Source organism: Hyperolius riggenbachi, chromosome 2 (assembly GCF_040937935.1).
Source record: "Hyperolius riggenbachi isolate aHypRig1 chromosome 2, aHypRig1.pri, whole genome shotgun sequence".
In the NCBI taxonomy this organism is placed as follows: domain Eukaryota; kingdom Metazoa; phylum Chordata; class Amphibia; order Anura; family Hyperoliidae; genus Hyperolius; species Hyperolius riggenbachi.
In genome coordinates this window covers 342,487,505-342,502,397 of record NC_090647.1, presented here as the reverse complement: position 1 = coordinate 342,502,397, position 14,893 = coordinate 342,487,505, and the positions used below count along the sequence as shown (strand labels likewise).

At 43.9% G+C, this 14,893-nt stretch overlaps 1 protein-coding gene across 1 annotated transcript in view; it reads right to left on the bottom strand.

Annotated features, from left to right (window-relative positions):
- PPHLN1 (periphilin 1) overlaps positions 1 to 14,893 on the bottom strand; it is a 91,628-nt gene that overhangs the window by 26,918 nt on the left and 49,817 nt on the right. Inside the window, exons 4-6 of the mRNA XM_068269488.1 lie at positions 12,353 to 12,675; positions 11,022 to 11,071; positions 10,451 to 10,900 (exon numbers count right to left, since the gene is read on the bottom strand). Coding sequence (XP_068125589.1) covers positions 10,451 to 10,900; positions 11,022 to 11,071; positions 12,353 to 12,675 — 823 coding nt within the window. The remainder of the gene's footprint in view (positions 1 to 10,450; positions 10,901 to 11,021; positions 11,072 to 12,352; positions 12,676 to 14,893) is intronic.

Here is a 14,893-nt window from a genome sequence, read left to right as displayed (position 1 = left end):
TCACGCTGATCCCCCACCCGCTGCATGACATTAAGCACACGCCACTCCTGTCATCCCTCAGCACACTTGCATAGCAATACTGTGCGTCGTCCACTACACAGAGGCGCTCAAACCTTTTGCTTGACCCAGAGTTGTGCTCCCATTTTTGCCTGAAGAAGCGGGGTCATGCCCACGAAACGCGTCGCATTTGTGGAGTTGAATAAATTATGTGTCAATTCTGTTTTATCGAGACTCAAGTGAGCTTTTTGTAAGAGGGAGGTATGTCCAAAGAGGGAGGTACGTCCACCCTAACATCCCCCTCTGCTTTTAAGCGTTTTTTAAAACGTTTTACTCTACTCTGGCACCTCTGTATACCGAGCTTTTGCTGATCTTCTAGTCCACCCTGGGTAGAGGGGTGCATCCCCATCTACTATCTACAGAGAGCGGCTTCTTAACCTGATTGGGGTCAGGTCCTAATGCTCCCCACCTTCATTTAAAGTGGTTGGCTATGGGTAACCCGTGTTTGTGAGTATATACACATAAAATTGCATTGAACTCTTCATTTTACCTGACAATACTGCACCATATTGAGCTCTCTATTCTCTTCTTGTTTTTAAGCGCTACACAGCAGACACGCGTCTGTACATCTGAGCCCAGCGATGTCGCCCCAGGGGATTGGGCTCTGATCCTCGATGGGCGACATCAGTAGTTTGGTGTGTATGCACCTTTACAGCTAAAATAAATGACAATAATAGAACAAACACAAGTCTATCAAAAGTAGATGCTGTTCTACTTGAAGTGTTTTTTTGTCTCCTCTTATACAATTTTGGAAGCATATACAGTTTCTGGTTCTTTTTCCAATGTTCAGAGGGGCAGTTTCGGGTTTCCACACTCTGTTTTGTGGACTTTACCAGTGATGACTTATTTACAAAGTTAAAGATTGACCAAACAGCCTCTTACACATGAATAAACAGATACACTGCTCTTATGCTTGAGCAAACTGCTCTGGCTCTGAACAAACATTGTTCTCTGCTAGAAAGGGCACAGTGACCAGTTTAAAGAGTAACTGTCAGGCTGCAAAAGCTAATTTAAACCTCTATTCTCTTGTGTTAAACAGTTTAGAAGGAAGCCAAAAAGGCAATACTATAGTTAAAAATCTCTCGTACTATGATGTTTGCTGAACAGCAAGCCTCTATATTCCCAAGCTCCTAAGGAGGCCGTCAGGCCGCATAACAGATACTGCAAAGCATTCTGGGGCTGCTTCTTCTCCCCACTGCACTCCCTTGGTCCTCCCCTTCATTTCCCTATCCCGCCCTAAGCCTGCTTTCACAGTGAGAAGTTACAGGCTCATGTTACAGAAGCTTGTATCTTGCAGTCCAGCTCACAACACTGAAAAAGCAATGTGCTGTTCACAAGGCACATGTTCAGTTAGAGTATACTGCATGAGTCCGCTATTGTTCCTAGCCACATGGCTAATTAATATTCACTGCACAGTAGTGTTGTCCAGATCATGAACCATTAGGATCTTTGATCCTGATCTTTTTTGTGAGTCGAATCATCAGGAAGCAGGGTAAGGGAGGATATTACATCACAATTGGCTTCATACAAGACAGACAAACATGGAACCTGCCATGAGCTGTCAAGAGCATCAATCTCTGCAAATACTATATACAAATTCTGTGAAATCCAAATGTGGACAGTGAAATGCATATGTAATGTAAGTACAGCCAATATTTAGCTACTGATATACAGGTCCTTCTAAAAAAATTAGCATATTGTGATAAAGTTCATTATTTTCTGTAATGTACTGATAAACATTAGACTTTCATATATTTTAGATTCATTACACACAACTGAAGTAGTTCAAGCCTTTTATTGTTTTAATATTGATAATTTTGGCATATAGCTCATGGAAATCCAAAAATTCCTATCTCAAAAAATTAGCATATTTCATCCAACCAATAAAAGAAAAGTGTTTTTAAAACAAAAAAAGTCAACCTTCAAATAATTATGTTCAGTTATGCACTCAATACTTGGTCGGGAATCCTTTTGCAGAAATTACTGCTTCAATGCGGCGTGGCATGGAGGCAATCAGCCTGTGGCACTGCTCAGGTGTTATAGAGGCCCAGGATGCTTTGATAGTGGCCTTAAGCTCATCCAGAGCACTGGATCTTGCGTCTCTCAACTTTCTCTTCACAATATCCCACAGATTCTCTATGGGGTTCAGGTCAGGAGAGTTGGCAGGCCAATAGCTAGCTGCATTGACCCTGCCCCTGATAAAACACAGTGGACCAACACCAGCAGGTAACATGGCACCCCAGACCATCACTGACTGTGGGTACTTGACACTGTACTTCAGGCATTTTGGCATTTCCCTCTCCCTAGTCTTCCTCCAGACTCTGGTATCTTGATTTCCGAATGACATGCAAAAGTTGCTTTCATCCGAAAAAAAGTACTTTGGACCACTGAGCAACAGTCCAGTGCTGCTTCTCTGTAGCCCAGGTCAAGTGCTTCTGCCGCTGTTTCAAAAGTGGCTTGACCTGGGGAATGGGGCACCTGTAGCCCATTTCCTGCACACGGTGGCTCTGGATGTTTCTACTCCAGACTTAGTCCACTGCTTCCGCAGGTCCCCCAAGGTCTGGAATCGGTCCTTCTCCACAATCTTCCTCAGGGTCCGGTCACCTCTTCTCGTTGTGCAGCGTTTTCTGCCACACTTTTTCCTTCCCACAGACTTCCCACTGAGGTGCCTTGATACAGCACTCTGGGAACAGCCTATTCGTTCAGAAACCCTCTTGCTTGAGGGTGTCAATGATGACCTTCTGGACAGCAGTCAGGTCGGCAGTCTTACCCATGATTGCGGTTTTGATTAATGAACCAGGCTGGGAGTTTTTAAAAGCCTCAGGAATCTTTTGCAGGTGTTTAGAGTTAATTCAGATGATTAGGTTAATAGCTCGTTTAGAGAACCTTTTCATGATATGCTAATTTTTTGATGTAATTGCCTTCTTAAAACAGAAGGAAATTTGCAATAATTCAGTAATAAATGAACATTTGTGGTTACCCACAATGCACTACTACTAAATATGCAAATTATCCCTTTTCGCCCTTGTTAAGCCAAGCAAGCATCCAGAACCGCTGGTATATAACAAGCCTATAGCTTTAAAGTTTTACACAGCCATATCAAACCCACATGTAGACAGCCTGTTTCGGACTTTTGGTCCTCATCAGTACATGGCAGGGATTGAGAAGGCTGTATGAAATAGGGCTTGGACGAGTACAACAGAGTAACCAAGCAGCTCAGGGTGACCCAAACTACTAGGAATGTGTAGGGGGATAAAAGGGACCAAAAAGCCCTCTTACTAAAAAAAGCAAAGCTTGGTGTAATTGCCTTCTTAAAACAGAAGGAAATTTGCAAATTTCCTTCTGTTTTAAAGAGGATCTGTATCAAAAGATCCCCTGGGGGGTACTCACCTCGGGTGGGGGAAGCCTCCGGATCCTAATGAGGCTTCCCACGCCGTCCTCTGTCCCACGGGGGTCTCGCTGCAGCCCTCCGTACAAGATGACGTCATTATTTACCTTCCCGGCTCCTGCGCAGGCGCTCTGACGGCTGTCGGCTCAGAACTACACGGAAATACCCGATCGCCGTCGGGTCTGCTCTACTGCGCAGGCGCAAGTTTCCGGCGCCTGCGCAGTAGAGCGGACCCGACTGAGATCGGGTATTTCCGTGTAGTTCGGAGCGGAAAGCATCCACAGCGCCCCCGCTGGAGCCTGCAAAGGTAAATATTGAACTGACAGTCGGCTCTGTCGCCGGCTGTTCGGAGGGATGCAGCGAGACCCCCGTGGGACAGAGGATGGCGTGGGAAGCCTCATTAGGATCCGGAGGCTTCCCCCACCCGAGGTGAGTACCCCCCAGGGGATCTTTTTGACGTTACAGAGTCTCTTTAAGAAGGCAATTACACCAAGCTTTGCTTTTTTAGTAAGAGGGCTTTTTGGTCCCTTTTATCCCCTACACATTCCTAGTAGTTTGGGTCACACTGAGCTGCTTGGTTACTGTAATTTTTTGAGATAGGAATTTGGGGTTTTCATGAGCTGTATACCAAAATCATCAATATTAAAACAATAAAAGGCTTGAACTACTTCAGTTGTGTGTAATGAATCTAAAATATATAGAAGTCTAATGTTTATCAGTACATTACAGAAAATAATGAACTTTATCACAATATGCTAATTTTTTTAGAAGGACCTGTATGTTTTTTTTCTCTGAGACCCTATACCTAACAGCTCCTCTTTAAGGAGGATACAATATACTGTAGTTTTGAAGAAAATGTCAATTTTTCATTCTCAAGTGAACACACCAGCAATGTCAGTTACAATTCACAAAACTGTCTGCAATCATTGCCACTTTACTATATGCCTCAGTGATGGGTTCAAGCTTATCACGCCTAATACCATGCACGTGCAGGGGAGGGGGGCTCTCGGTGCCCAAGCACCCCCATTTTTAAATTCCCATAAAGAGGCCCCTTTGGCTGCGAAAAGGAAGCCCCGCCCCCAGACACAATAAGCTCCACCCATTACTAGCAGGAAGCCTCATCCACCCCTGCAGGCAGCTCCTCCCCATCTGGGACACTTTGGATTAAAGAGGTGCCAAAAAGGAAACCTAGTGTAACCATCCCTGCAGCTGTGTGGAAGCAGGTAAGATGGTGTCTCCCTAACAGCAGTAACCTCTCCCTTCCCCAGCATCCACAGTGACCTCTGCCTCCACCTTGCACCCACAGTGACCTCTGCCTCCAACTAGGACCCATACTGACCTCTCCCTCCCTAGCATTAGCACTGCAGTGATCTTAAAATAAAATCAAAAAAAGAAAAGATGTTGCTCTCCTCCTCACAGTATATGAAAAAGTCTTTAACCACCCTGGCGTTCTGATTAAATCGCCAGGGTGGCTGCGGGAGGGTTTTTTTTAAATAAAAAAAAAACTATTTCATGCAGCCAACTGAAAGTTGGCTGCATGAAAGCCCACTAGAGGGCGCTCCGGAGGCGATCTTCCGATCGCCTCCGGCGCCCAGAATAAACAAGGAAGGCCGCAATGAGCGGCCTTCCTTGTTTTGCTTATATCGTCGCCATAGCGACGAGCGGAGTGACGTCATCGACGTCAGCCGACGTCCTGACGTCAGCCGCCTCCGATCCAGCCCTTAGCGCTGGCCGGAACTTTTTGTTCCGGCTACGCTGGGCTCAGGCGGCTGGGGGGACCCTCTTTCGCCGCTGCTCGCGGCGAATCGCCGCAGAGCGGCGGCGATCAGGCAGCACACGCGGCTGGCAAAGTGCCGGCTGCGTGTGCTGCTTTTTATTTCATTAAAATCGGCCCAGCAGGGCCTGAGCGGCAGCCGCTGGCGGTGTTGGACGAGCTGAGCTCGTCCAGACCGCTCAGCTGGTTAAAGAGACTCCGTAACAAAAATTGCATCCTGTTTTTTATCATCCTACAAGTTCCAAAAGCTATTCTAATGTGTTCTGGCTTACTGCAGCACTTTCCACTATCACAGTCTCTGTAATAAATCAATGTATCTTTCCCCTGTCAGACTTGTCAGCCTGTGTCTGGGAGGCTGCCAAGTTTTTCAGTGTTGTGGTTCTGCTATGAACTCCCCCTTCCAGGCCCCTCTATGCACACTGCCTGTGTATTATTTAGATTAGGGCAGCTTCTCTCTTCTCTTTTACAAGCTGGATAATTCGTCCTCTGAGCTGGCTGGGCTTTCACATACTGAGGAATTACAGACAAGGGCAAAGCTGTTTGCAGGAAGAAACGAGCAGCCTGAAACTTCAGTGCATGAGAGCTGAAGGGGGAAAGAAACACACAAATGATCTTTTGAGATTCAAAAGGAAGGGTGTATACAGCCTGCTTGTGTATGGATGTATTTTCTATGTGTGGACATACTGTACATCAACCTACTTCCTGTTTTGGTGGCCATTTTGTTTGTTTATAAACAATCTTTTTAAAACTGTTTTTAACCACTTTTAATGCGGCGGGGAGCGGCGAAATTGTGTCAGAGGGTAATAGGAGATGTCCCCTAACGCACTGGTATGTTTACTTTTGTGCGATTTTAACAATACAGATTCTCTTTAATACCGGTTCGCAGACACCAAACAGTCTCCTCATATAATACTTCCCAAGGTGTATGCGCTCTTAACAGTATCCTCAGGCAATGCCCGATATAATGCAAATCCAGTTCAGTCCTCAATCAGATAATCCACACTGGTTTGAAGTGCTCTTCAGGGAAGACATGTAAAGGATTAATAATAATAATAGTGTTGTATCTCTCAACTAGATTGTACCTCCACCTTCAAGTGCAAACATATGCATTAGGTAAGCACCCACAGGCTTGTTGTACAATGTGCTCACCAGAACAAAATGCTGCTCAATGACAAAACGGCATAAAGGCATAAGTCGTCCACCAAAACGATCAATGTCCAGAGATATTCATCTAACCTCTCCTCAGTGCTGGGTCACACAGAGTGCAGGTGTCTTCACGGTGAGGTGGAACGTCCAACCGGGATTGGAAAATACTACACTATTATCACCTTTGCTTGTTTTTTTTGAGGAAAGCGGATACCCTTGACTAAGGAGAGGTTGGATGAATATCTCTGGACATTGATCGTTTTGGTGGACGACTTATGCCTTTATGCCGTTTGTCATTGAGCAGCATTTTGTTCTGGTGAGCGCATTGTACAACAAGCCTGTGGGTGCTAACCTAATGCATATGTTTGCACTTGAAGGTGGAGGTACAATATAGTTGAGAGATACTACACTTATTTTTCCTTTACATACCTTCCCTGAGGAGCAGTTCAAACCAGTGTGGCTTATCCGATTGAGGACTGAACTGGATTTGCATTATATAGGACATTGCCTCAGGACACTGTTAAGAGCGCATACACCTTGGGAATGATTACTGCAGTGATCTTGCCTCCCCCAACGCCTACACTGACCTCTCACTCCCCCAGGACCCACATTGAGCTTTCCCTCCCCCAGTGGTACCCTTCATGTGTCTAGAAGCACCCACCACCGCACCCCCAGTGACCTCTTCCAGAACTCCCAATGACATCCCCTTCCTGCAGCACCCACACTGACCTCTACTTCTCCCAGCATCCACCCACACCCCTTCCCCCCCATAGCGGGCACCCAATACTCACACGACATCAAGTACCTGCACCCAGGCCTAACATTGCAACCTGTACTCACACCTGCACACAGCCTCCACATAGTAACCGCTATCTGCACCAAGCACCCACTTAACCAGTACCCACACCCAAAGTACCTGCATTTAAAAATCCACGTGACACCTGACACCCAATGCCCACCCACAGCCAGCACAGGCATGGCAACAAGTATTCATATTCATGTCACATCCAGTACATGCAACCAGATCTCACATGGCACTAAGTACCTGCAATCAATACCCACCATAGCCAGAACCCACATGACACCCTGCACATGCACCCACATGACAACCAATACACCCCTAGCCATAAAAAAAGGGGGGGGGGCGGGACTGCGCAGCCCCCAGTGACCGGTCCTACTGACTCCACACCATTGAATCTGGAGCGGAGGGGCTCAGGGGGATGGTTTGGTACAGTTGGTGAGGCGGGGAGGGGGGGGGGGGGGGAATTCACATGTTTCTGCAGGGCAAGGGGGTTTGGGGGAAGGACCCCACCACTTGTAGGTACTACTGTACATTTTGGGGGGCTTTTTAAAATTGGAGCAACCTCCACTTAAGGACCCTCTGCACGGTTTGCAGTACCTAATTATCTCCAGCCCAGGAAAACCTCCGTAAATGAATGCTGACCAATTATTCTTACTATTATCTTCATGGAGGAACTGTAGGTACATTTTACCATGAACTAACCAATTGCATGGGTATATATTATGCCATAAAATGTTACTGCAACCAGGCATACTCAGGACTAGGGGTGGTGTCAATGAGCTGCTAGGAATTCAAAGTTGATGGCAATTGTATGTAAATTAGTGCATCCATCCATACTCTGGACATTTTGCTACGAAACGTGATATGAACATGTTTTCCTTTTCTCAAACGAATCATCAGGGAGCACTGTGTGGCTGATATTGTGGTGAAATCCCTCCCACAGTGTGATGTCAGGACCATGGTGCTGTCATCACACTGTGGGAGCCTTGTTGCCTTGTGGGAAATAACAGCTGTTTCCAACTGCCAAAAAAGCAAGTAGCAGCTATTTCCACTGACATCACCTGCCAGCAGTAAAAATGTCGCCATATGATAAATGTCAGACTGTAAATCCGGGAGAGGAAAACATTTTACAATGGGCAAACACTGACTAAATCATTTATACATAATTGTCAAAATTAAGCATTCATTACGTTATTTTCACCGGAGTTCCTCTTTTAATATACCACCTGAAACACTTAGTAAGCAGAGACCTGAGATATTTCCTTTTTGTGCCAAACTAGGCTTGTGAAGCTAAACGTTTGGTCATGTGACCATCAGGGCACTGGTTAAGCTTTGGGAAGAATGCTGCTATAAAGGCCTGTGCTACAGGAATAGGTGGATGTAGGTGCTCCTGACCAAGAGCTTTATAAGGGATTTATTTATTTGGCATTAGCTTAGCATAGAACTAATAGTGAGAGCTCTGAAGAAGAAAGCCGTCAGCTTTAGAAACATGTTAGTACTGGAGGAATAGAGGTGAGGTCACCACCTATTATGTATCAGAGGCCGGATTTCCTGTCCCATGGAATACAGTGTCTTACTAACAAGAAGGACTAGAAGCCGGGTCAGCTGGCCCAGCCTCTGGAACTTTACCAACTCAGTACATCAAGTCTCTCCTGGTCTAAGCTTCCGGCCGGGGCTTCTTACTGCATACCCAGGACGAAGTCATCAGCGCGGTGTGGTCAGCCCTGCATGGACGATATACCTCAGCACAGCTTGTGCACGGCTGTCATTTGCTGAACTTTCAACCTGTGTTATCAGCTCCACTGAGAGCAGATTGTGAGTTGAATCATTGCTTCATTGGAACCCAGCCTATTGAACACCACTCTGTAGTGCCTCATTAACTATTGAGCGACTTGATACATGTCATGGGATAAGTGCAATAGTATTTTTTCCTGTTATAGTTTTGATCCATTAAGGATACAGTTCACCCCTTGTTGCACTGTATTGACTCCAATGCAATACATACAGATCTCAGCTCCCATCTTTTTGCAAGTGTACACCCATTTTTTTCTCTCACTACAGGGGAGTGATTGTATTATTTAGTGTGTATGTTCTATTAAACAGGTTTTACATATTCTATCAATTCTCATTTTTAGTAATAATTGCAATACTTCATAAACATGTTCACATTTTTGAATAGCACATTCCAGATTATCCTGTAATTGCATTTGTATTTATGTAGTGTGGGGATTAACTACACTCTGCTTTGCTGCTGAAACCATTCACACTACACCAATTCCTTGTGCAACACTGTACTTTAAAGTTTACCTTAGTCCTGAAAATCATGCGGACGCGCTTTACGGCTCTTTACGACGGGGAATACGTAAGAAGAGGACGCTTTGCCCGAGGACGACTGGCAGTCGTCCGAAAACGAAACTTAGCCGCGGAGGGAGACCGGAGGGCACAGGACGGCTGCAGGAGGCTTGGGAAAGCCCCCAGGTAAGTGAATTTTTTTTCCCCGCCAGTTAAGGTTCCCTTTAAGCTTGTTTAATAGACCTAGTGCCTATGCAAAACAAAAAAATTATTTTTACTTCGTGTTAGGGCTCGTCTCCACTAGTGCGGCGTGCGTCTCGCAGACGCACGCCGGCACTGAGCGGGTGGGCGGGATCGCAGGCGAATCCCATGAGCCGTGCCATGCACGGCTATGGGATTCGCAGCCTCTGCTGCAAATTCTGCGGGGGTGGGGGTTCCGGCCGAAACGCTCCTGCAAGCGGTTCCGCCGTGGCCCCCTATGGCAGAGTTTCCTCGTGCGAATCATGTGCGGGGAAATTCTGCAGAATTGCCCGCGGAATCGCCGTAGTGGAAACGGGCCCTTAGACTTAAAGTGACCCCAGGTTTACACTTACACATTATAATCTGATCACAAGGTTATATGATAATAAATAAGATGATCAGAGGCAGTCCACAGTGAAAGCTGCATGCCAACATTTGTATTACCTTCAAGAACTGGACCTGGAAAAGAGGAGCTAAAAATAAAAGAGGGCTGATGCTCTTCTGCTTCCCTATTGGTCAGCGGGATCAATCAACATAAAGGGGCCAAAAACTCCGCCCGACACAGCAGCAGTAATCATAGTCTTAGTTATAGCTCTGCATCAGAGGAAAAATAATTTTGTAATACAGTATTGATTTCAATACAGGTCATCTCTGATCATGTACAATATCATCATATGTTCAGTTTACATTGCTCAGGTCACTTTAGGCATTTACATGGATTCACATCTTTTCTGTAACACAAACATGTTACCTGTTTGATATCTGCAATGGCCATTCTGTTGCCAGAAGGCTGTGCTTTCTTCCGCTCTGTTGTGTCTTGATCTGGGGCACATATTGAATGCACACGGTCTTTAATAAAGTCTATCTTTACTTCTTCTTGTTCAGTTTTCACTTCCTTTGTGGCAATTTTTGCCTCTTCACCTGAGGTCTTCATACCTCCTAGAAGTTGTTCACTCTCCTCTAGACCTTCTGTGTCCTCCTCTGAAGGCTGTGCACTCTCCGGATCATAGTTTACTTTGTCCTTTGATGGAATTTCACTATTCTCTACAGGCCTTGTGTCATCTTGTTTAAGCTGTTTGTTATCCTCTTCAGGTTTTGTACTATCATGCATAGTATGCTTTGCACTGTCCTGTGTACGGTTTGCAACATTCCGTTCAAGACTCTTGTCCTTTAAAGGTATGCTCTTCGTTTCATTCCGATGCTGTTGAAAAATTAAACAAACACACATAACAACATCACAATCAATACAACATCGGACATCACATGGTATAACATAGTAAAACACATCATAGTATATTATACCAGGAACTGAAAAGTCTCACCTCGGGGCTGCCACATACAGTTACAATACTGCGACCCGGATTATGGATTACTAGGGGAAGAGAAAAAACAAACATACATAAAAATGCAAAGCAGAAAAGGCTTTTATTTATTTATTTATTTTTATAAAACGTATAGCAACTGATTTAGTGGAACTTATTTCAATCTATTTCTTCAGTGGATGGATTAATCGGTGTCTAAGCTGTCTATGTACATTATTCCACATTATTTTGGCAAACTATGAATCTTCAGCATTATTGCAATGGCACACCAATAAGAGTTCTGGTAACCTGACATAGCCGTTAACAACTGCACTGAATAACATTGCCGTCACAAACAGGCTTTGTGAATTGAATTTGTTAACTGGGCCCCTGCAATTCACTAAGGTTTAAAAGAAATCAAGCTGAAGTATTCTTTCACTGTACCGGCCCATGCAATCGTTCAGCATTTGTGCAGACACCTGACAATTACATCACGTTGGAAGACGCATGACAGCGGTGAGAAACGGAGTGGCTCTGTTTCCAAACCAGGAAGTCCACAAAAACTCCCAGGATTCACCATGGAATTATTTCCATCTCATTAACCAACTCTATTCAAAACACGACAAAGCAAAGGAATTCAGCACTTTCCAATTCTACTTCTCTTCTGCACTGCCTAGTCCTGGATACATGGTAAATGGAACTCTATTTATGTGGTTCAAGGGCTACCTTGACTAGAAACTAGCATGTACAGGTGTCCAGCATGGTCATATAAATATCTGACACACCAGTAAAACCGATGAACATTGTTCCCCTCTTTACTACGCCCGCCAAAACTACTCCGTTTTACACTTCACCATGCTGTTATCGCTCCTTCCCTCAACAGAACAACAACGTGTCAGTACATGCTCATACCCAAATATATGGCCGATAGGTATGGGCGATAGTGGCTGACAACGTATTTGCGAATATCCATTAAAGAGCAATTTATTATTTATTAAATGTAACATTCTATGGATCCTCTTCTAATGTAAAGTTATAATTACCTGCCAGGTCTTTTACATCTGAAACACTCCTGCAGTCCTGTGTCAGCTGTTTTCTGGGAGTAGCCCCACCTCCTTCCAAATACAAAAAATGCCCTGTGTCACTTTTCTGCAAGGAGTGGGGCCACGGGCTGGAAGCCGCCGGATACCAGGCTGCAGGAGTGATACAGAAGAAAAACACCCCGTCGGTGATTATAACTTTATATAAGAAGAGGATCCATAGAATGTTAAATGAAGACTGAATTTGTTCTTTAATAATTCTGCTGTAATTTTTTTAACTTATGCCATCTACCAATCCCTGGAGGTCCTTACCTGTATGTACAGGTTTTGGTGAACTATCCTTAATTTTCACATCAGTTTCTTTCCTGAAGGATTTGGGATGTTTATAAGGATATTGCTTAGGTTGAGGTTCTATAGGTTTGTTATATTTGCCTATTTTGCCACGTCCTTGCCAGTATCCACCTCGGTAGTCCTGATAGCCACTGTCATGGTGTCCTCCCCTATGATAACCTTGTTCTCTGTATTCATGGTATGGTGAGTGTTCTTCATGGTAAGAAGACGCTTCATAATGTTCGTCGTAGTTTCTGTCCTCACGTGGATTATGGTCATAATATTGGCCATAACCATCATGCTCTCTGTAAAAATTAAGAATGACAATGTGAAAACCTGAATGCACGTCCAGATTGATTGACCAAAGTGAACTTGATTCTTAAGAAAAATAAATAGCATCTCAATATGCTTGGTAAGACCAGCAACCTAATAGTTATGGTCTCTAAAGTTATGACCCTGTACAGGCTATACATAATATCATAGCTTGACAAAAGTGGTTATAAAAAAAAAACAAAAAAAAAAAAAGTCTAACAGTGATTTTATAATTGCAGACGGCTAGGCACCAGGAAACATTCATTACACAGATGGAAGATCATTAGATAGAAGTAAATGCACATGGCCTGCAGCTGGATATCACAGTGTAATAACTATGGACTTTGGCCTCGATTCATCAACACTTAGCAAATTTGTTAACAACAGTTTGGTAAAATACCGAATTTGTTAACTTCATTTCAGGATTCATCAAAGTTATCTACAGCTGTTAGCGAACATTCGGTAACGATTCGCTAAAACGGAAGAAAGTGCAATTCATGAAAAAGAAAGTGGGCGTGGTTTAGCGTTACATTTAGGATTAGTTATCTCCTTCACTGCTCTGTCGTTATTCCTGTCAGATCATTGCTGACAGAGAAGATGGAGCCATTTGAAGTGGTTATGTATCAGCTGAGAGTGATTCAAAGGCGCAGAAGGGCAAGAATAAGGTCTGCAACCATATAAATTTGTAAGAGAATAGATTTATTTGCTATAACACGACATCTGCATTTCTCTTGAATCATCTTGTAAGAGAACACAGGCAGTGTCAGGGTTAACTAATTTGCTAGCTGCACTATAATTTTTTAGAAAAGGCTCCTATCAAATTGTGGGATTGTCCCAAGCCACTTACAGAATCCTGGTCCAGGTGTAAAGCCCTATTCAGAATGTTGCTACGTAGTGCTCAAAGGACTGCCTTTTACCCACAATTCCATGGGAATCTTATGGCCTTGTGTTAAAGTACCACTGTAAAATGGAAATATCGACACGTTACCGAATTGTTATCGAATTCACACCGAATGAGAAAAAACCTTGATGAATACAACTAGAAATCGCTAAACTTCGAATTCGGTAATTTAACAAACTGGAAAAAGTTATCTCAAAGAGAATGATGAATCAAGGCCTATATGGACTAAATTGAGAGGTGGCGTTCAAAGGAAAGAGAAAAAGCCCCTGTAGGCAAATAATGCCCATCACTCCAACCCCCACCCTTCCCAATGGCACACTCTGGCACAAACTTCCCCGTGGGGTGGTTAATTTTATATTTTTTAATGTACAGATGCTTAGGTCTTTTTAATAAGTTAACCATTAAGTATGATGTTTAAATAAACTTGTATTTTCAAAAACAAGGGAATCCATTAAGGAACATAATATACCCCACATTTAAATGCACAACAGTATACTTAATTACATCAATGTATTTCAACTTGCTGTAAGGCTAACAAAAAAACAAAAAACACAGCACATGCACACATGGCATTAGCTTTGAATAAAAGTGGTTGTATTTCCTCCGCCAGCATACTGCATGGTTAATCATGTATGTAGAATCAACTACTCAAAAAGTACTCGGGGAAATATATCATAAACACTTGTTCCAAAAAGGAAAGGCCCCTAACGCACTATTAAAACATAAGTTTTAATGTTATCATATAAATGTGAAATTGACTGGGGGGGGGGGGGGGGGAGACGACAAAAGACGTCTTTTACATATAGTAGCAAAGAAATGTGGATGCCAGAAACAACAGCGTTTGGTCACAACCATACCTAAGACACCCGAGGTCTGACTTGGGCTACATATGCTGACAGTTTGTGCAGAAGAGCCGACTGGCGCGACTGAGCCAGATTACCGAGACCGATGCAAGGAGAACAGAGGCACTCTGGAGGATAGCAAGAAACGCATCGGTGCTGATGGGGCTGGAGGAAGCCCTAAGTAGCAAATCTCTTAGTAAGCCCATCTCAGCTACACTTTAAACAAAACAAAAAAATTATATGTGCATGCGTGTCCATCCAATAACGTATCTACGTGTGACAAAAATACATTAATTCCTAGGATTATCACACAATTAGAAGTTGAAATCCAAATCTGGAGCTTTCAATATGTGGGATGGTAAACAACTGTAAGTGAAAGACCCAGTATATAAAAAAATACTGGATTCAGCAAAGCCTGATCACACATACAATACATCTGTAGATGAGTATCATAGCTGAAGTAAAGGA